Source organism: Plasmodium brasilianum, chromosome 14 (genome assembly GCF_023973825.1).
Source record: "Plasmodium brasilianum strain Bolivian I chromosome 14, whole genome shotgun sequence".
Taxonomy (NCBI): Eukaryota; Apicomplexa; class Aconoidasida; order Haemosporida; family Plasmodiidae; genus Plasmodium; species Plasmodium brasilianum.
Window position 1 is genome coordinate 1923834 of NC_090127.1, and position 24700 is coordinate 1948533.

Genomic DNA, 24700 nt, shown 5'->3' on the forward strand with positions numbered 1-24700 from the left:
CATGCACTTTGTTGTTTTGTCTCTTCTGCTTTTAGCTCGATAAGACAGTTGGAAAGATATTGGAAGAAATCGTCCATAGGATATTTGACTAGATATTTGATAGAATATATAATAGGTTATCCAGTAATATACTCGACAGGATATTCCATAGAACCCTTAATAGAACGTTTAATAGAGCATCCAATAGACCATTTGTTGGGTTATTCGATCAGTCTATTTGTGAATTGTCGTTTTGTCCGTTCTCCTCTTCATCATTAGGAGAATAATAATTAGGCTAATGTATGCATGTGTACATATCTGCGTGCACAGGACAGATTGGCTCTTCACGTGAAAGGCTTGTGTATGCACTTGCTTATTGACAGGGACTCAGTCAAATGTACAAAAAGAAACGTACTAATATATACGCAAATATATACACACATATACGCACATATACACACACGTATATACACTTGTATACTCCTGAGTGCCGCAAAAATAATCGCTATGCAGGTAGTTTCAGACTGGGCCAACTTGAAGTACCTTTATGACAAGATAAATATAGGCAAAGTAATATACAGAAATTTGAGGGAGCTAAGCACAAATTATGAATATAACTTCGACGAGGAGATAGGAAATTTTACAAACCTCAGGACGAGAATAATGGTAGAGCAGTATAGAGGAATGAATAGTAATTTATTAAGGTTATACAAAGAATATTTATTTTTTTTTGAAACGTTTAAAAAAAAAAAATTGTTAAAAGAGAAAAAGAAAGTATTATATACAAATGATGTATTTGAAAAGAATAAAAAAGTAGAGTACGCATTTGAGCAAGAAAATGTGTTAATAATATATAACATAGGTTTAATAAGTACGAATATATTGAAAATAAAGAAAGACTCGGAGGATAATATAAAATTGTTAAATAAAATGTCTAACGAAATTGTGGATGTATTTAATTATCTATTTCAAAATATGAATGACGAGAAGTTGGAAGAACTGACGGATATCAATTGTATAAGTAGCTATATTTTTTTATGTATTTCACTAGCATATCATGAAAATATGTTTTATAATACAGCTATATTGAAAAAATACAAAAGAAATTTATTGGCAAAATTATCCTATAACATATATACACATTTTAACAATGCGCTAACTTGTTTAGATGGAAAGATAATGCTGGATGTGTTTAAACAATCGAGTAATTTTTATGTAGCGAAGAATAATTTACAGTATATAAGAAATACTAATGGCAATTTTTACAATTTTGTACAGGTAAATCAAATAATTTTTATAAGTATAAGTAACTACCATATGGCTTTGAAATATGCTCAATTATGTCCCCATAAAGAAGAAGTAAGTGTTCAAAAATATGAAGAGGATAAAATAGCTGAAATTATATGCAGATTGAAATATAGTTTAGATAATATAAATAGAGGAGTTGATCTGTGCAAGAAGTATAATCTTAATGTTAATATAATTTCCTTAAGAGAAAAAATTATTAAAGCGTTAGAATATTTCGAATATGAAAATCAAAATATATATTTTGAAATCATACCATCTTATGAGAGTTTATATCCTATTAAAGGTACGGAAGTTATTAAATTAAAAAATGTAGACATATCAAATTTGTATATAAAAAAAAATATTTCTAACAATTTAAAACTTCTATTTAATGATAAAGCTAAACAGGTGTATAATCAATATAACAGTGAAGCATTAACACTGTACGATTTTTACAATAAGAATTATTTAAGCCTAAATGATCAATATAAATTAATAAATTTATCCTGTAGGAAGAATATACTACAAACACTAAATAATGTTATCATAAACACATATAATAAAATTAAACAGCTATACAATCCAACTTTATTTGATAACAATTTAAATGTCCTTATAAATATTGACAAAAATTTAAAAGATATATTAATACAAACAGAAAATAGTTTAGCAATGGAACATAAAAATCATGTCGAATTTCAAAAAAAATATGTCAATGTAGGTATCAACCAAGAATCTATAAATTCATATAACACTTTTTTATTTCATTTAAATAATTTTAAAAAGGATTCAGAGGAATTAGAAAAAAGTATTCAAGGGTTTACAAAATTTTTGGAAAATAATTATTCGACTCTTCAAGTGTGCGAAATGGATGATATATCAAACTTTTTCCGTTTCATAGTTGATGAACTTAATAATTATACTAATGTAAATATAAACTCATTAGATAGTGAATATTTATTTTATAAAAATTTGCTCTCTGAAGATAGAGAGAAGGAAAAAGAAAGGTATTCTAACTCAGCTAGTAGTAGTGTAGGTGATATTCAAGAAAATCCAACTAATACTAATACTCCTTCTTTGAATTATACTGATTTTTATAATTTTCTAAAAAGTAATAATTTATCCTTTGCAATGCAGAACAATATTAATAATCAGACCTTGTTTCATTACAGCACGTTAAGCAAGTATATTAATGTTCACTCAGAGGAAAAGCTTTTTTTCGTCATCATATCTATTTATTTTTCTTTGAGTATACAGCTAGCCAAATTCGAGGAAGACTTAGCCGAGATAAAAAACAGTCTTCACGACTATTTTCTCAACGCTATAACGGTAATATATAGGGAGCAGGGGCTCAGATGCATATGTTATTGTATGTGTGCGCATCTTACAGTATGAGCAATAACGGCAGCAGAAAATGCTTTCTTGAAATGCCTCTACACTATGTGAAACCATTCTTCCAAGTGTAGAAAATGTGCACTGGCGCAAAAGAAGCCCAACTGTTGGCGTGGGAGATGTATACATATATCGATATACATACATTGATATGCATACACGTATATATATATATATATATATATATATAAACATTTTTTTTTAGGAAGAAAATGATAGTGACAAGCTGAATGAGATACTGGAAAAGCAAAAGGGGTTATTAAATGCAAAAAAAATAAAATTAGAGGAAAACGTTTCAACTTTTGAAAGGGATCTCAATCAATTTTATGACTACTACCACGAGTATAATAAACTTGACAACTTCAAGGCCGTTGAAGTAAGTTGACGAGGCCAAGCTATGCATGCGTCTCCTGGGCGTACATATGTGCATCAGCGTATATGTGCACTTGCGTATGTACGTATGTACGTGGGTATAAATTTACCTGCTTATGTATGTATATATACGTACGTGTGTATGTACCTGACTGTGTATATATGTCTGTATATATATATATACAAACCTGTTAATCGTGCACATATGCACACATTAATTCATCTCACAAGGTGCATATTTTCTCTTCCACCCCTCTTTGACAGGACCTTAACAAGTTCATTAATGAGCTTAAGAAAAATTTTGACAAATTAAATGAGATGCATAAGAAGAATTCATTTACTTTGAAAAATTCGCTTATGCTTAAGGATGACGTAAGAAAACAATTGCTCAGTGGGGGCATATATAGTCATATGTTCGCGCACACACAAACACAAACAAAAAAACATATAAATATATATATAATATATATATATATATATAATTATATATATATATATATATATATATATATATATATATATATTATATATATGTATATATATTTATATTTACAGCTGTGATGTGCATGAAATGCCATATGTATGCATAGGAGTTGTCGCACATTGTGTACGCCTTTTATTTTTATTTTTATATTATTATTATTATTATTATTTTTTTTTTTTTCTCTTTCAGATAAATAGATACATATATATGAGGGAGCGCGAACGGTCGAATATAAGGTTAAGCGTTTGTTTGTTTATTCTTTTGCATATATTTTTTTATGTTAACGGATTGTTTGTTTCTTTGTTTTTTTTCTGTTGTATTTGTTTTGTTGTATTTGTTTTGTTGTATTTGTTTTGTTGTATTTGTTTTGTTGTATTTATTTTGTTTAATTTTATATCTTATTTTATAGAGTACAACAAATTCCAAATAATTACCAGGGGAACTATCACAACAGGCGTTAAGGTTTTTATTGACATTCAGAGTATTTTTAAGTTTACTAATGAGTATTGTTTTTAATCATTATATGGGTCCCGTACGTGTGAGTGGAATTGTAGCTGTTGCTGTAATTGCATTTGTAGTTGTAGTTGTAGTTGTAGTTGTAGTTGTAGTTGTCATTTATTTTCTTATTTTTTTCTGTTCTTTATATAATTTTTGTACTCACGAATATGATAAATTAAGATGAATTGAAGGTGGACAGCTATATAAGTTAAAATGCTTAAAAGGTTTTTTCCTTTGTAACACCATTAATTTAACTGGCAGTATGTAGGAAATATATATGCACATGCGCATGTATAAATACAAATGTATGCATAATGCATTTGAGTATTATTTACATTTTCGTTTGTCTATTTCGTCCATTTTGATTCTTCATTTTTGCACCTTTGTTTTGTTTTGAAATGATTAAATGAAAAGAATAAAAAAAAATAAAAATAAATAATATAAAAAAAATAAATAAATAAAATAAATAAAAAAAAAATAAATAAAAAAAATAAATAAAAAAAATAAATAAAAAAAATAAAAAAAATAAAAAAAATAAATAAAAAAAAAAAAAAAGTAAGAAAAGAAAATAAAATAAAAATGAAAATACAAAAATATAAAAAAGGAAATTGGAATGTGGTAGTGTAGAAAGCCTACATATATTTCCTCTTTATGTTGTAGCTCAGAATTTAAGAAGCATTACTTCCTGTCATATTTTTAAATATGTACATATACCAACAGAGTATAGTTTGTGCCTTTCGCCGTGTCTATGAATTATTGTATTTATACACTGTTTTTATATTTCTAAATGCAATACTTTCCTATTTTTAATGAAAGGATAAACTTTTTTTTACAGTTATCTTTTTAAAAAAAGGTAACATACATACCTACATACATATTAATATTCAATTTGTTTTTGTTTTATGTTATTAAAACTTTGTTCACTGTTCTTAATATAATATCGAACGATGCGAAAAAAAGGCCATAAAATCGAACGAGAATAGTTGTATACGCGTATGAAAGACGTAGTTTCATTTATAAACATTCGGGTTATAAAATATAAAACAAATCATAAGTTGCATTATTCCAATACACGCTGTATCATGTTATGGATGTAATTTACAGAAAATTAGGGCAAGATACTCCATTGCGTAGGGTATTTGCTGAATTGCTATTTAGTACAGTTCTGTAGAAGGTTGCTCGTAGCATTATATACTTATTATATGCATACATAAATATATGTAAAAACATTTGCATAAATATACATATGACGCAAGGGTTGGCAGAACAAATACCCTTTTATAGCTACCTACCTCTCGTAACAGTTATTCAAGATATAGTGCAATTTTATGCTCTTAATATTTATTACTAGAGAAAAAAAAAAATTTGCAAATAAAAGTAACTCATGGAAATACAGATGAAATGAAAATATACAAACATACGTACGTACATACATATATACATACATATATACATGCATATATACAATACATATATATATACATACATATATATATATATATATATATATACATATACATACATGTCAAGACTACACCGTTTCACTGATACTAGGGGTTTACTTAAACTTTTATTTTTTTTTATAATTTAGCTACTCACGTTTTTGTTTCCCATTAATGAGAAATAAATATGCATAGAATATTATCTTCCCACTAATTACATTTTTTGTTATACTTAAATTTTATTATTATATGGTAAATTGGTAAACAAGAAAAAGAGGTATACCTTCTTTATTTTATTTTATTTTACTTTAATTTATATCATATTATTTTATTTTACTTTAATTTATATCATGTTATTTTATTTTACTTTAATTTATATCATATTATTTTATTTTACTTTAATTAATATCATATTATTTTATTTTACTTTAATTAATATCATATTATTTTATTTTACTTTAATTTATATCATATTATTTTATTTTATTTTAATTAACTTTTTTTTTTTTTTTTTCCTTTTAAATGTTTTTTAAGGTTTTATAAGGTTTTATAAGGTTTTATACGTTTATAACGTTTTTTAATGTTTACTACATTTGAAAATATTTTTTATGGTTTATTATGTGTTCTATGTATTTTAGCACTATGATATTATTATCCCCCTCTTTGACATATACGGGAAATTAACAGCAGCTGTACTTTATAATAGCATTATTTTTATTATTATTACTGTATTACTATTATTATAATTCTTATTAGCTAGGTTACAATGGTATATTAGTGTTTTCCTATGAATGTATTACCAATTAAATAGGGGTGCAAATCAAAAATATATACATACATTTAAATATATAAGTATATTTAAATTTATTTATCTACCTATTATATACATATATATATAATATACAAATACTGTAACTATAATTTATACGCTTTACCCCTTCTAGCAGTAGGAGTACACCGTAACGTTGGGATTAGTAATTAAAAAAGGTACCAGCTATACTTGCAAAAACGGAACAAGCATACTTGTACTTATATATATATATATGTATGCATATGTATACATATATGTATATTTCAACAACATTGAAATATTTCTACCATCTATGAAAAATATATATATATTATAATATTCTAACTGCTTTAATAAAAATATTAGGAAAATAATTAAAAAAAAATTAAGATAAAATAAAATTATATAATATAAATAATAAAATTTTTTTAAAAATATACTCAATTTTTATTCACCTACTTTAAAACAAAAACACTCTAATTAAAATATGAATAAAATGCAATTCTAATAAATAATTTTAATAAACTATAAGTTTAAAAAATATAAATTTATTATAATTTATATATAAAAGGAATTCTTATTACATACGTATACAAATAATACATAACCCTTAGGAAGTAGTAAATAGCAGATTTGCGCATATCCAAGCGTATATATTTCAATAAAGGAGGCACGTACCAAATAGATATATATATATAGATATATATATATATAGATATATATATATATATATGTATAAAATATATGACTTACATAAGATAGAACACAGTTGAAGTAATAGTCACTACGAAGGTAATAGAATAATAGTATATACCCATAAACAAATAATACATATTATTATATATATTATTACGTTTTTATGTAAATAAATCATTCCTTTATACTTAGCATTTTGTCATAATAGCATTTAGTACGAATAAAAAAGATCACATTGTATGTATATGCGCATATATTATATATATATATATACATACATACGTTTATAATATTTATTAGTTATGTAAGTATTTATGTGAATATAAACTATGTGTATATATTATATGTAAAGTGCATAAATGAAAATATTACGAATGTTTATTTTTTTAATTTTTGCTTTCGTAGGTAGAAGAATTGATATAAACTTTCTCCGCTTTTTTCCGTATATAATAAAAGTTTTACATACGAATTAATCCAATAACAAAAAGAAAAAAATTATTCAAGGAAAAAAGAGTGTACTAACTTACTCTTTTTTTTTCTTTTTTTTTTTTTTTTTTTTTTTTTTGCACTGGGGAGGTAGTACATATATAAATATATAATAATACATATTTTGATTTATGTTTATCAGTATTATATATATATAATATATATATAATACAATAACTATATCTTGACGATTTTTTTTTTAAATTTATTTTTACCTATTTTGCACAAGTGAAAATGCGGGGCTATTGTTGTTTTTGGTTTATTATCTGCAGAATTGTTGATGGATTTTGTAGATTATTTTGTATTCCCAGTCATGAGTGTTCGTGTTAATCCAATGGAAGCAAAAGAATTATATATATTTTATATTATATACATATAAGATTATATATATACATATAAGATTATATATATACATATATGATTATATATATACATATATGATTATATATATACATATATGATTATATATATACATATATGATTATATATATACATATATGATTATATATATACATATATGATTATATATATACATATATGATTATATATATACATATATAATTGTACATATATATATATATATATGCATAGTATTTTATGTATTGTATTATAAAATATATTATGTACGTTTTATATAATATATTTATTATATATATATACATTTTCATCATATAAAAAAAAAAAAAAAAAAAAAAAAAAAAAAAATTTTTTAAATATAATATAAAAAAAAAAAAACAAAATTAAAAAATTTACAAAAAATATTATATTTATAAAAAAAAAAAAAAAACATAAAATAAAGGCCTGAAAAAAAGAAAAAAAATAGCATAAATAAATGAGCAAAATATAAATAAACAATATAAAACCCTGGAAAGCAAAAAAAAAAAAAAAAAAAAAAAGAAATTAAGAAATTAAAGAAATTAAGAAGCAAAAGAGGAAGGCAAAAGTAAGAGAAAGGAAAAAGGAAGAAGAATAACTGAAAATAAATGATTTTTAAAGCAGGAAAAAATAAAAATAAAAATTATAGCTAAAGGAATATAACAGTAAACAAGATTAGAAAATTCCATGCATAATTTTTAACTTTTAAGTGCTTTTTGTTTCTTTTTTTTAAATATTCTACATTCACGTACTATAGTAAACAAAAATATGTAAGTAGTACATAAGCAAAAAAATACATAAACTTTGTTATATGCATATAATATGTACATATATATATACAACATATATATATATATGTTTACGGATGGACGCACATTCTTGTATTATATGCATTGTTGAAATTCACTCTGATATGTATTTTATTGAATTCGTATTTTAAATGTAGGTTTTTCCTTCCATTTTCGTATATATATATATATATATGTATATATATAGAAAATAAGCAAGTAAATATACATATATATATTACATATATATATTACATATATACATATATATATATATATATATGTATATATGAATATATATTTTGTACATACGTGAATCATATGTTATGTTTGTCGTGATACTTTTAACGTGTATACAAATAGAAAAGATCGTTTAGGCTGTTTTTACACAATAAGCATATACATACATACGTACATACATATACATACGTACATGCATACATACATTTACGCTTACAAGCTCGCAGTAAAAGGAAAAATTGTGAATGTATTTTTAAAGAGTATGTACAAAGATATTCTATATTATAGTATTAATGTACGGGTACATACAATATAATTACTTGTTACCGTGTATATATATACATATGTATTTAAAATTATTCATATCTATGGCAATAAATTTTGCACAAGTGTAAAGAAAAAAGAAAAAAAAAATAAGAAAGTGAAGTACTATAGTGTAGTAATAGTATACTTTAATTTTTGCAAATGTTTTGAACGAAAGGAGCAACAAATATACAGGATTACAGATACGTATATGAACTTTAGTACGTTACAAACACCTGTAAACGTTTATATATACTTACGTGTGCATGCAATTTATTGAAAGAGAGGAAAGTGTTATTTACCCATGCGTATGAATGTATGAGTGATACCGCGAGTATTGTAAATAAAAATACGTATGTATATATATATATATATATATATATGCGTTTACCCCCCTTTGAGCGTATAATTATTTGCATTAATATGAGCAAAATTATTCTTGTTTATTTAGTGTAGAATACAAAAATAAGTGTTTTCGTTAGTTAATATATATATACATATATATATGTAAATGTATACAATATATATATTTATACACCAAGAAGAAGTTAAGTAGTAATTTATTTTCGGAATACAAAGAAAATATTTTAAGCTCATCATCTTGTGTATTTATTTTTATATGCGTAACGTTTAATGTAGTGTGATATATAATTTATACATACGTACGTACATATATATATATATATATATGTGCCTACAAAGTAAACGCGTGAGCTTTTGGAATCACAGTGTACTATACTATTTTCATTATTTATATTATTTATGTATATATGTATATTTTAACTTTAAATTTAATTAACGTATTCAGTTTGATTTTATATAATTTTTATAAATTAATACGTTCGTACGTTCATGCAGTCGTGCATTCATTCATCCATACAGTCATATATTTATGTATTTATAGTGACAGCTCATTTATTGCTTCTTTTCCTTTTCCTTTTTTTTTTTTTTTAAATAATAAGCAGAGCAGTTTTCTCTATAACAACAAATTTGTGTACGTTTTCAGCGGTTCTATTTTGTTTTATGCTACTCTTTTTGTACATATTTATGCCTAGTATATATATATACACAAATATATACGTACATTTACTTTATATACATTTTTTGGCGTGCATTTTAATCTAACGTCGTGTTCTGAAATAATTTGAGAGTGCCGGGATATATACATGTGAATATACGTGCTCACGTATACGTACATGCATACTTACGTACATGCATACTTACATATATATTCACGTTGTAGGAATTTATTTTATTTTTTATTTTTTTATTATTCTCTTTTTTTCTTTTTTTTTTTTTCTACCTCTATTTTTAAGTGTCCTTTGAGCGGAAGCTTTTACGTTTACGTATAGAGGAGTAAAAATACGTGCGTGTGAATTTGTAAATTTGTAAATTTGTAAGTTTGTAAGTTTGCACGTTATACGTAAAATTATAGAGCGGCACATGTATATTCTTATATATATATAGACGCACACACGCACGTACATACATACATACATACATACATACATACATACATACATACATACATACATACATACATACATACATACATACATACATACATACATACATACATACATACATACATCTGTACACACCTCCGTACGCACATCTATACATCCATACATATAACATATCGTCATATAGCTGTGTGAAGAGGTCTAAGGAACTACAGCTGTTTCACGTGTGCAAGAGAATAAAAATAAAATTCTTTGAGGTTTAAAATGATTGCTACCGGTACGAATATAATGCACCCAAGTTTTTCCACAGCGTCCCTTTATGTAGGCGATTTAAATGAAGATGTAACTGAAGCTGTATTGTATGAAATATTTAACACAGTTGGTCATGTATCATCAATAAGGGTTTGTAGAGATAGTGTAACTAGGAAATCCTTAGGTTATGCTTATGTGAATTATCATAACTTAGCAGATGCAGAAAGAGCATTAGATACATTAAATTATACAAACATAAAAGGACAACCAGCAAGACTTATGTGGAGTCATAGAGATCCATCTTTAAGAAAAAGTGGTGCAGGTAATATTTTTGTAAAGAATTTAGATAAATCAATTGATAATAAAACCTTATTTGATACATTTAGTATGTTTGGAAATATATTATCATGTAAAGTAGCAACAGATGAATTCGGAAAGAGTAAGAGTTATGGTTTTGTTCATTATGAAGATGAAGAAAGTGCAAAGGAAGCTATTGAAAAAGTGAATGGAATACAATTAGGATCGAAAAATGTATATGTAGGTCCATTTATTAAAAAATCAGAACGGGCTACAAATGATACGAAATTTACAAATTTGTATGTTAAGAATTTTCCAGATACAGTAACAGAAAATCATTTAAAGCAATTGTTTAGTCCATTTGGTGAAATAACATCAATGATTGTTAAGACGGATAATAAGAACAGGAAATTTTGTTTTGTTAATTATGCTGATGCAGAGAGTGCAAAAAACGCAATGGATGTTTTGAACGGAAGGAAAATTACGGATGATGGTCAGATTGACAAGACTTATGATGCAAAAAAGGAGGAATCAGAAATTAGCAATAACATCAGTAGCAGCAATAACAATAACAGTAACGGTAATGATAGTAGTAGTACTACTGCAAATGCTACTTCTAGTAGTGGTGGTGAAGGTACCACCAATACAGAGGCGGCAGGTACCACTACTGCAAACAATAGCAATAATAATCTCTCGGGGCAACAGAATGCAAATGGAACGAATAACGTTACTAGTGCTGATGGTGGGGATGTAGGAGGTGCAGCAGGTATCTCAACTAGTACGACTAATGAAAACGGGAATAATAATGAAAGTGGTAGTGGCTCTAATAGTGGGAACAACACCAATAGTAATAATAATAATAGTAGCAATAATAACAGTAGTGGTAATAATAATACTAATGGGAACAATAGCAATAACATCAGTAATGCTAATGGAAAGAAGGAAGGCGGCGGGGGTGTTTCTGCTTCATCGGAAAATGCAGATAACCCAAATATATTGTATGTTGGTCCACACCAATCAAGGGCAAGAAGACATGCTATTTTAAAAGCAAAATTTGATAATTTGAATTTAGAAAATAAGAATAAACATCAAGGAGTAAATTTATATATAAAAAATTTGGATGATGCTATTGATGATCAAATGCTAAAGGAATTGTTCGAACCATATGGCACTATTACATCTGCTAAGGTAATGAGGGATGACAAGGAACAAAGTAAAGGATTCGGTTTTGTATGTTTCGGATCACAAGAAGAAGCAAATAAAGCAGTAACAGAAATGCATTTAAAAATAATTAATGGTAAACCTTTATATGTTGGTTTAGCTGAAAAAAGAGAACAACGTTTATCACGATTACAACAAAGATTTCGTATGCATCCAATAAGACATCATATAAATAGTCCAATGAATTCACCTATGCAATATGCAAATCCACAATCTCCTCCATTACAGTTTAATCAAAATACTTTAAATTATGGAAGACCAGTTATTACTGCTTTTAATCAAAATAATTTAATATCATGGAGGCATCAACAAGCTGCTCAACAACAGGCTGTGCATCAACAGGCAGCTCAAAAACAAGCCGTTCATCAACAAGCAGCACAACAACAATTGAGTTTTAACACAAATTTAAGAGGGCAAATGAATCAAATGAGATTGTATGCACAAAATAATTTAATGAATAATAATTTAAATCAGAATAAAGGCAACTCACAATTACATCATAATCAGCAATATGCAAATGCCTTGGCACAACAGAATGGACAACAACAACAAAATTTAAATGTACCACCAGGTCAACATAGTGCTCAACAGTTACAACAGCAGCAGGGAAATAATCAGTTATTAAACAATAATATGAGAAATATGAATAATAGAGGAGGCGGAGGAGGAGGTAATAGGAATAATAATATGCCCAATATGAATAATATGGCTAATCCAAAACAGCAGATGCCTTTAAATATGGTAGGAGCTAAACATAATGCTGCTCAGACGACTAATCATATAAATCATCAACCACAACAACAGGGTTCCTCTCAACAGCAACAGCAGCAACAAAAATCGGCACAGCAAATTCAACAGGTAGCACAGAATGGCAATTTTAAGTTTACTGCACAAGCAAGAAATCGTATGGAATTACCAAATAAAAACTCAAATAAAATAAATCCTATGAACAACATGAACGTAAATTTTAACAACAATTCGACGTTAACAGCTGCAGCATTAGCTTCTGCTCCTCCATCCATGCAAAAGCAAGTCCTTGGTGAAAATTTATTTCCTTTAGTTGCTAACTATCACCCCACGTTGGCTGGTAAAATTACCGGTATGATGTTGGAGATGGACAATTCGGAATTGCTCATATTACTGGAAAACGAAGAACAGCTTAAGAAAAAAATTGACGAAGCGCTTGTCGTTCTGCAGAAGGCAAAGTAGAGGAAGAGTTGTAGGTCTGGAAAAAAGGCGCTCACAGTTTAAAGGAGAGCAGATCACGTGTAGGCACACATATATATTATACATACATCTAAATACATGCACACACATGTACATATGTTACATACGTGTGCGAGGAAAATTGTAAAAATATTTATGTGTTTTATGTTGTTGTATATATATATATATTTATATATATATATATCCATATACATATCTATATATACATATCTATATATACATGTCTATATACATATATCTGTTTTTCACGTTTGCACAGAATATCTTATGCACTCATCCCTTATACTTATTTTTGTATACAATAAAAAATAGAGTAACAAATTTATGAGGCAGTTGTAAACATATTTTTCTACATATAGCTTTTAAAAAAAAAAAAAAAAAAAAAAAATTTTAAATAAACATTCAAAGAAACATTTAAATAAACATTTTTGTGTTTAACAGAAAAGAAAAAAAAAAGGAATAATAATAATAATATTAGTAATAGTAGTAGCAGTAATAATATTAGTAATAATAATAATATTAGTAATAGTAGTAGCAGTAATAATAACAGTAACAATAATATTAGTAATAATAATAAAACTTAATAGAATAGCAAAATATTACAACAAAATAACAACAGTTTAATATACTATTCCAACCAAAATAAAAAAATTTGTGTGTACAGAAAAAAACGGAAAAATAGTTGCATATATATATATATATATATATTTTTTTTTTTTTTGTTATATTTAATGGTATATACATTTAATTAATTTTGGAAGTAATGCATTTTATGCAAAGAAACGCTATTTACGTATACGTATTATACATGTATATTTATTATTTATGTGTCTGGTGTCTAATTTTTTTTCCACATGTAAATTGTATGTATATATATATTCATATATACATAAATATAATATCCATATTATCTATATTTTACATTTTTCCCTTGAATTATTTTATTTTTTTTAATTTTAATCTTTTCAAAAAGAGGCTTTAGTTGTGTGTATTTGAACAGTATTGACGAATATCTTATAAAATTCACTTAATTATTGTAATATTACACTTTACATAATACAAATAAGAAAAAATAAAGAGATTTATAAAGCCTTAAAATATTAAATGTGCGTCTATTGTGTATATTTTGAGCATATTTATATATACTTATATAAATGGGATAAATGGGAAAGGTATTATAGTTTTGTGTATGTATTGTTCCAATAATGTACCTTTGAGACTTATTTACGATGCGGTATAATAAGTTAAAGAATAATAAGTATATGAAAAAACGAAAAAAATATGGTTATAATGCTTTAAGAAGCTGTAATGTGCACAACTCTATGCCTTTATATGCCTTTTATCATTGTTCACATTTTGGAAAATTTTGTATTCTGTTATATTTCATATCATAATAAATTATATGAAATTACGAAGAAACAATTTTTTGAAGAATGGAGAAATAAATAAAGTGTTAAATGTACATATAAAATACTACATTTTTTATAAATTTTTTATAAAAAATAGAAAAAGTCTAAAAGGAATGAATATACATAAAATTGAAATTTGATGCTATTAGTGACGAATTTTAAAATTTTTTTGTTGTACATTTTTTTGTTTTTCTCTTTCCCTTTACATTTCTAATTATGATATTACTGTAATTTTCTACATATGTAACCACATTAATAGGTATCGCATACATATCATTAGATAAATATATAACTACTACGCTCAAGTGCGTCAAGAGAACCTTGTTAACATTTCGTATTAAAACTATACTTCTAAAATGAAAAGAGAAAATTCTTAAAATAAAAATACACATATGTATATAAATATGTACACAAGGTATAGTTAATAAAAAATTACTTTCCATCAAATATAGTTCAAAAAATTCTATTCTCCCTCCCCCCTCTTCCTCCTATATAGCTATAATGTTGCTCTTTTACATCGATAAAAAAAAAAAAAAAAAAAATATTGTGTGCAACTCAAATCAATTATGTATATAAAAATGGTATTGTACATAATAATAATATACAACAGTCAAATTATGCAGAGCGTAAATCTACAAAGAATAATATTTTTTAATTTAAGAAAAAACGAAAAGGATTTCTATGAAGCAAGAATTTATTCATAATGATAATTTATAAAGATATATATAATGCAAATAAGTAACACAGTCATTTTACATAATGTTAAAAAAGCATCGTTATCTTATTTGATTCCATTTAAAAATTTTTGTAAATTTGACATGTATATATATGTGTATACACATATATAATATTTTTAATTTATCATTCTGATGCTACAAAGAAGCTTTATCAATATAGTTATCATTTATCGTTACATTTAACATCAGCTAAATTGTGTATATTTTAAAAGGTACTCTTAAAAATATATTGTAATAATATGATTGAATAAAACATAGTAAACATGGAATAAAACATAGTAAACATGGAATAAAACATAGTAAACACAGAATAAAACAAACATTATGATCAGCACGCTAAAAGAAAATGTATTAGTGATGTTATAGTATACCTATCATATTTAAGAAAAACTGCAAAAAAAAATGTTAACATGCTTTAACGGACAGTACATTATATACATATATAAACCATTAGCATAAATGCATAGTAGCATATTGTTTATATATATATATATATATATATATATATATATATATATATACGTAATGTACAGCTGAAAAATACCAAAAAAAAATTGTGCAAAATGGTAATAAATAAAACATTTCCTGTTCAGGAAAAAAAAAAAAATTAAATAATAAAATTAAAATAAAATATGTTATGTGGCGTGACGTTAAGAGATGTAATGTAATGTTAACTGATGAGATGACTTGTTCATATTAAATTAAAATTTTTAACTACAAACTAAAATTTAATAAATTGAAGCATATGTAATGTATAAAATGTCACAAAACTGTAACGAAATATAATATGAATAATAAGGTACACTACTTCATGTATATTCCCGCTTTACTTTTGAGCAACTCATTGTAAAATTTTTACCTTTTTTTTTTTTTAAAAAAGTATTAACAGTTCAGAAAAAAAAGAATAAATAAAAAAAAAAAAAAAAAGGAACAAAAGCGAACAGAAATCAGAACAAACAAAAGGATAGAGGATGCGTAATATCATAATATATACCTATTTACATTTTTTATAAAATATAAAATGAATTACTCTATTTTTGAAGGTGATGATTTCATAATAACTGAATCTTTCTCGAGTAACGATGATGATGATGATGATGAAAATGAGGAAAAGCAAGAAAAGCAAGAAAAGCTAGAAAAAAAAAAAAGAAAAATAATTAATGATAAAAACAATTTGACAGCTAAAATAAATAAGGATATTTTTAAAGCGCAGGATAATAATAATAATAAGCTGCAGAAGAATTTTCCCAATAATGATGACGTGAATGATGCAACATCTACTAGAGAAGACGAATCATATGAAATTAAAAATAATGGTCATTTACATAAAGAAGTAAATAGTAATAATGAAACGGAGGATTATTTCAATTTTGAAAACTATTTACACAGCGCCAATGATATATATGAGATAGGGGGGGAAAAAGAAGGGAACAATAAGAAAGTAAGGAAAAAGGTAGGAAAAGGCTCTAATAAAGTATGGTATGATTCAGATGACGATGTAGAAGATGGCTGGGTAGACCAAGTAGAGAACGAAATGAAAGAGATTCAACTTGAAGGTGAAGAAGTATGCGAAGAAACAGACGAAGAAGACGAAAAAGACGAAGAAGACGAAAAAGACGAAGAAGACCGAAGTGACAACTTTGTTGAAGAAAATGAACTTGAAGAAAATAATTTAATTAAGAATGAAGAGAAAGAAAATATTTTTGAAGAATATATTGAAAATGTACAAGTAGAAGATTTTGAAAAAGATGAAAACGATACATCCTCTAAACTTATAACGGATGATATTTACGTCTTCGATGATAAAGCAGTTGATTCACATATACGTTATAAGAGAAGAAGAAATAAAGTAAATGAAAAGAATATATTTCTAAAATACCATTTACAAAATTTTACTTTTTCCCATGTAGATGAAAAAAAAATAAAACAGATAGTTTCTGTACCAAAGAAAAACTTGATACTACCTGTGTATAATTATAATTTATATATACTCCAATATAAAGATAAACAGTTAAATATTTCAAAAAAAATATCATTAAATAGACCAATTAAATATGCTGAAGAATATAATGGAAATGTATACATGTTATCTCGCGATAACTTCTCTCGAAATTACAACTTAGAAAAGGGGTAAAAAAAAAAAAAATAGTTCACATGCAAATAGATGTACAAATACATATACATGTATTTCATATATCTGTGAATCCTTTATTTTTGTGTTAATATCACCTCAAACGTTTGTAATCCTCTTTACGGGTACAATTATTCAGTACTGTATGCAAAGGAAACAGAGCACACGTGCGAGTGAAATTGTGATATTAGCCTTAATTTTAATACATAAATGAATGTAAATATTACAGATATGTACGTACGTGCAAACGTACATGCAAATGAACGTACCTAGATACTTAAACAGTCACACAACTATATACATGTGATCATGCGTGTGCTTATTTTTTTTTTTTTCGTAGAATTGTGTATAAAAACCGGATCCACGATATGCCAAGGACATCAAAACCAAAGGAAATAAAATTTTTTGATAATAACAACAGTGACAATAACAAAGAGGATTTAAACACACATATATTTTCCTTATCATTTAGTGGGTGTGGTAAGATAAATGTGTACGATTCAAGATGTTATGAAACTATTAAAACATTTGAAATGGATAGTAAATATATAGGTATGAATTTCCACAAAAGAACGAATAGTTTATTTGCTATAGATAATAAGGGTTATTTATATAATTGGTGTTTAAATACAAATAAATTAGTTAATAAATTGGTTGACAATTATTCCATATTTCCATCTTTTTTAAATGTATATAATGATTATTTAGTAACATGTTCATATAACGGCTTTCTTAATTTATTTAATATTAATAATTTGAATGAACCTATTAAAAGTTTCAAAAATTTGACGCTCCGAATTGATAATGCAATATTTAATCCTTCCCATAACTGTTTATTATATTATACAAGTCTTTTAAAAAATGGAATTAAGATAATAGATTTAAAAACAAATTATATATATTGTAACGTACCTTGGTTTTACTCAAATAAAAAATGTAATGTATATGCTGCTAATTTTTTCAACAATGGAAATAGCCTATGTTTTGCTGTTAAGCCAACATCTTTTTATGTGTATGATATTTTGAGCAGCGATTAATTCCCCCCCTCCCCCTCCCACTTGGTTGGCAATTATACGGCATATTGTAAGGCGATGCACAGAGCTGTATTGTGCTGTATTATATTGTGTTATATTATGCTACATTGTATTACATTTGATTATATTGTACGGTATTATGTTGTATTATTTTATTTTATATTTTTTTTTTTTTTTTTTTGTGGCTTAAAACTAATGCAACTTTGTTTTTTATTCCTTTTTTTTTTTTTTTTTTTTTTTTTTCAATTCATTTACCATTTCTTTGCACTTTGTCTTTTTCATCATAAATAACTCTGTATTTGTATTGCTTTTAAATCTACATATATTCAAAGGTTATAATAATATCTTTTTTATTTGTTAAATAATTTATTACTACATAATTAAACATTTTATAACTTAACATTATTAACAGGCAAAGGAAAAAAAAAAAAAATAATATATAATTCATTTTAACCCTCTTATTTTGCTTATTGCGTGTTCTTGTGCATTTACATAATGGTGTATAAAAAATATTTGAAAATATTTCCATTTGGAAAAAGAAGAAAAAATATATTAAGTATAAGATAAAAGGAACATATTTATTTTTTCCCTATTTTTCTGCCTTTTTTTTTATAAGCAATTATTTCTTATTGTGAAAAGAGGAAAATGTGTTTTATCAGGCGTATAAATGGGAGCTTTTGTACAAACGATTTGCATTTTCAGCATATTCTTTTGTCGAATATTTTAATATACCATCATTGATGTATTAATGTTGTGTGGTGTAGTCCTATATTTTAAAATTTTGTAAGAGGTGAATATATTTTTTTATTTTTATTTTTTACTTTTTTGATACACACGTTTTTGTCAAAAATTTCAAGCGATCACACTGCATTTAATGAAATGTAATCGAATATAAGTAATATTGTTGTGCGGAATTTTACAAAAGTATTTTCTGTTGTTACTTCGGTTTTTCTATTTTTAAAAATACCCGGCTGAGTTAATTTACACACGCGCACACTTACACTTAAGTATACATTATGTGCATATATTTATATATATATTTACGTATATATTTATTCCTATATATTTGTACACACTGGAGTATAACTAAATAGCCACACGATAAGGGGCAAAAATCCGTGTGTAGTGCAAATTTTCACTTCATATAAAACTTGCGTAAAAAAGATGAACGGAAAGGTCTTTATACAAACTGGTTCAACTAGAGAAATGATTTTTTTTTTTTTTTTTTTTCACGTATTTTATAAAATAATTTTAATTCTTTGAAACATTCTAGCAACTTTTTTATTATTCATTATATGAAGTAGGGGTAAAATTTTACGGAGTTCTATTTTCATTTCATTAGTTAATTATTTATTTTATTATATTTCCCCCTACTGTGTTTTAATTTAAATAAAAGGATACAAATCGGAATTTTGTTAAATTTTCGGTTATCAGCAGGGCATGGAACATCGCGCTCATTTTATTTTATTTTTTTATTTTGTCAGTTTTATATTATTTTGCCGTATTTACTAATTTGCCATATTTACTAATTTGCCGTATTTACTAATTTGCGTATTTATTAATTTGCCGTATTTACTAATTTGCGTATTTACTAATTTGCCGTATTTACTAATTTGCGTATTTACTAATTTGCCGTATTTACTATTTTGCCGTATTTACTATTTTGCTAGTATTTACTATTTTGCTAGTATTTACTATTTTGGGAATATATTGCTAATATTTTGCTAGTATTTAAAAAAAAAATTTCCTTCGTTATCAGTGTTTTGTGTAAATACCATAACACACTAGAAAGAGCAACTTCATTTTCTTCATTTTTTTTATTTTTTATAATTTACATTTTACTTTTACATTATGTGACAGAACTTTTTTTTTTTTTTTTCTTTTTTTTTAAATTCAATAAAATATCCTTTTAGTAAAGAACACAAAAACATATTCACAAACGTATGTTCCTTAAATAAGTAAATAAGTTTGCTTATTGTTATTATTTTTCAATTTTTATTTTTTTCGTAATTTTCATTTTACGCGTTTTACTTCATGCGTGTTTTTCCATTTACGCATTTTGCCACTCACGTATTATTCACCTCTACGCATGTTACGCATTTTCCTTTTTCTGTATTTTTTTCCAAATTTTTTATATATATATTTTTCCATTTTTTAATATTCTTTTTTCCATTCTTTAATATTCTTTTTTCCATTCTTTAATATATTTTTTTCCATTCTTTAATATATTTTTTTCCATTCTTTAATATATTTTTTTCTCCATTCTTTAATATATTTTTTTCCATTCTTTAATATATTTTTTCATCATTTATTTATATTCTTTTTTTCCTTTTTATTTTTTTTTTTTTGTATTTATTTTCTTCCCATCAATATTGTATTTTTTTTCATTTTCCTCTATTATATGTTAATTTTATATTTTCCATTTTTGGGCTGATGATTTTTATGTGCATGGTACAAAAATGAGGTGAATGAAATTAAGGCACTACTTTATACACATTTAATTTATGATTGCTTGTTACTACTCATATTATTATCCCCTCATTTTATCGTTAATTTTGTTATGACTTCGTTTAATTTCATTTATTTATTTGTTATGTTTATTAATTTGTTAGGTTTATTAATTTGTTATGTTTGTTTACTTGTTATATATATTTATTTGTTATGCTTATTAATTTGTTATGTTTACTTACTTGTTATATATATTTATTTGTTATATTTACTTATTTGTTATATTTACTTATTTGTTATATTTACTTATTTGTTATATTTACTTATTTGTTATGTTTACTTACTTGTTATATATATTTATTTGTTATATTTATTTATTTGTTATATTTATTTATTTGTTATATTTATTTGTTTAATTTATTTTTTTAAGCAGGTATAAGTTGAAGTTTTCATTAGCCAAATAAATTTTTGTCGTTTTTAAGGATTTTTTTTTTTTATATTGCCTTTTATATATTTTCGTTATTTAAAAAAAAAAAAAAAAAAATGTCTGAAGTAAATGTAACAAAAGTAATAGTGAATAATCCAATATGTGATATACTAGACCCATTTGTTTTCACTATTGAGTTTGAAGCTTTAAACAAATTAGAAGCCGATCTTGAATGGAAAATTTTTTACATTTCAGCTGTTAATAATGAAGGGGAGAGTAATCAAGATATTGAACTAGATAACATTTTCTTGGGGCCAATCGAAAGAGGAGTAATGATGTTTGATTATGCAGTTAACCCTCCGGATTATAAAAATGTAAATCCTTAGCAAATTAATGAACTAGTGAATTTGCATGTTCATAAATGAGGGGAGCCAATCATGCAAAAAATGCGTAGCATAAAAAGGGGAAAAAATATAACGCGATGGAGTTATGGTGCAATGCCACAATGATGCAATGACGTTATAACCTGATAACATGAATAAAAGCTGGCTAATTTTAAAAAATTCAAATATTCACCATGTTGCGTATTTTCTCGTTCGTATAATTCTCCATCTGCGTGTGCACATAGTGTAATGTACTAGTATCACGAGTGCAAGTTGTATTTTCCTTATTTAAAAAATTTTTTTTTTTTTTTTTTTATTTTTTTTTCCCCTTTTTTTTTATATTTTTTTTTCCCTTTTTTTTTTTATTTTTTTCCCCCCTTTTTCAGATGGATATAGATAGTGTGTTAGGTCTACAAGCAATACTTATTTCGGCTAACTACAAAGAGAAGGAATTCATCAGAATTGCATATTACATGAATTCGTTTTACAAAGATGTGGAATTAAGGGAAAAACCACCAGCTGTGCCACAATACGATAAAATATGTCGACACATATTTGTTGAAAATCCTCGAATTGTAAAATTTAGTATATGTTGGAATTCAGGAGAAAAAGATGATTTCAAAGAATTTGATAAAGATAATGAAAAAATAGAATTATTTAATTGCTCTAAGGTGAATGAACAAAATGAAAGTAACTCAAATGTAACCAATCAGTCTACTCAAGACAATATATTAATTTCGAACATTAACCATAATGAGAACAGCAACTATGCCAGTAGCAATACGAACAGCAATGACGGCTATGGAAATACAATTAGTAACAATGGTAATAACAACAGCATTCAAAATATATTTTTTCATAACGATGTTATAAACAATAATTTTAACGACAACAACTTTTTAAAGAATAACCAACTACCAACCGATTTAGATAAATGCGAAATTTTTAACGCAAATATAAACGGAATTAGTAGAATTACTATAGATAATAAAAACTTATAGTTGTTTTACGTAGAAAAGCCACACACGATTTTTACATTCATTGTTCTTGTTTATGTTTCATATGTTCGTACACATGTACATGTTTGTACGCTTTGTGCATGCGGTGCCTGTATGTGCATGTAGAATGGTTGTAAATGTTAGGTTATGTTTACTTAGGCATACACGTATGTGGGTACTTATGTAGGTATTTACGCATATATATATATATATGCTTGTATATATTCGAATACATGCATGCGCATGAGTACATGTAAACATATATGATGTGCATACATATATGTGCGCCCTCTATAGGCCGTTTTATCAATTTTTTACTTACCTTTTAAATTTTACAAGAGATTTAAAAATTTTTTTTTTTGTTTTTTTTAATAAAAATACATGATTGTATGTACATGTACATATATATATATATATATATATACATACATATGTGTGAAGCTTTTTAAATAGTATTAAAAAAAATATGAAAAAATATTTTTTTTAAAATGTAAAAAATTAAGAAGAAATAAAGTTACACACCACTGTCAATTTTTTACGTTTCTGGTTACTTTTATGTTATTCTTTTTTGAATAAACGTATGCATGTATATATGTATGTGTCTATGTACATATTTACGTATATGAAGCATCAGTAGTTGTATACCATTAAATGCTTGCGAGTTCTCATACTTAAGAAAACGTGCACACATGTACTTGCACAAGTATGTACGTTTACGCACATACACACTTACGTTCTTACGTTCATACCTACATCCATATATATATCCATACGTATCTTCATTTATACATATTCTTTTTACATTTCTTTTATTAATTTTTAGATGGAAAAAAATAAAATAAAAAATTTACAAAGATTTAAAAAAAATAATTTTTAAAGAAATTTTATTAGGATGATTTAAAAGAGAAAAAGCACAAAAATATAAAATCAAATTTTTTTTTTTTTTTTTTTGAAATAATTTTTTTTTTATTTTTAATAATAGTACTTTAAATTAAATAAAAAAAAATAAACTTAATAAAAAAAAAATATATATATATATGCTTTAAAACAAAGGTTTTTAAATATACATAAACGATTTAAGCATACTTAAAAAAAAATATGAATTATTTTTTCGTATGTATATTTAAAGATATGCAGCAACTGTTTTTAGTCATAGAGCATTTGTCATGTATTTCTGCTGAATCTTGCTGAATCGTTTTACCATTTATTCATCCATTCATTCATTTTTCGTAAAAATTAATGTTTATCCTTATCGCACATGTGCGTATTGGAAAGAAGCAAATTTGTACGAGGATCCCCATTTGCCTGTGTGCGTAAATACATACCCATGTACAATACATATGTACCAACATGTACTTACATACATATAAGCATATATATGTGCATTTATATATATTCAAGTGTTTCCAATTTAAAAAAGGGAGTTTTTCTGCTAAGATACTGTAGCTGAGTGATAAGTCATAAATAATGTATGTATGTATGTATGTATGCATGTATGTCTATATTTTTCTGAAAGAAAATTTCATAACGTTCATTTACTG

General features: G+C 25.4%; 4 protein-coding genes across 4 annotated transcripts; all 4 read left to right on the forward strand.

Moving 5' to 3' along the window:
- Nucleotides 1-486: 486 nt before the first annotated feature.
- Nucleotides 487-3975, forward strand: MKS88_005635 (BRO1 domain-containing protein; the record flags this gene model as incomplete). The annotated part of the gene is made up of 5 exons (XM_067218915.1): nt 487-2595; nt 2864-3034; nt 3295-3402; nt 3704-3750; nt 3924-3975. The coding sequence occupies 5 exons, from the start codon at nt 487-489 to the stop codon at nt 3973-3975; spliced, it is 2487 nt and encodes an 828-aa protein (XP_067070843.1).
- Nucleotides 3976-10859: 6884 nt separating this feature from the next.
- On the forward strand, nt 10860-14176 carry MKS88_005636 (polyadenylate-binding protein 1; the record flags this gene model as incomplete). The annotated part of the gene is made up of 2 exons (XM_067218916.1): nt 10860-13570; nt 14050-14176. The coding sequence occupies 2 exons, from the start codon at nt 10860-10862 to the stop codon at nt 14174-14176; spliced, it is 2838 nt and encodes a 945-aa protein (XP_067070844.1).
- Nucleotides 14177-16759: 2583 nt separating this feature from the next.
- MKS88_005637 (WD repeat-containing protein) lies at nt 16760-18906 on the forward strand (the record flags this gene model as incomplete). The annotated part of the gene is made up of 2 exons (XM_067218918.1): nt 16760-17868; nt 18210-18906. The coding sequence occupies 2 exons, from the start codon at nt 16760-16762 to the stop codon at nt 18904-18906; spliced, it is 1806 nt and encodes a 601-aa protein (XP_067070845.1).
- Nucleotides 18907-21894: 2988 nt separating this feature from the next.
- MKS88_005638 (histone chaperone ASF1) lies at nt 21895-23162 on the forward strand (the record flags this gene model as incomplete). The annotated part of the gene is made up of 2 exons (XM_067218919.1): nt 21895-22152; nt 22548-23162. 2 exons carry the CDS (start codon nt 21895-21897, stop codon nt 23160-23162), a joined length of 873 nt encoding a protein of 290 aa, XP_067070846.1.
- Between the last annotated feature and the right edge of the window lie 1538 nt (nt 23163-24700).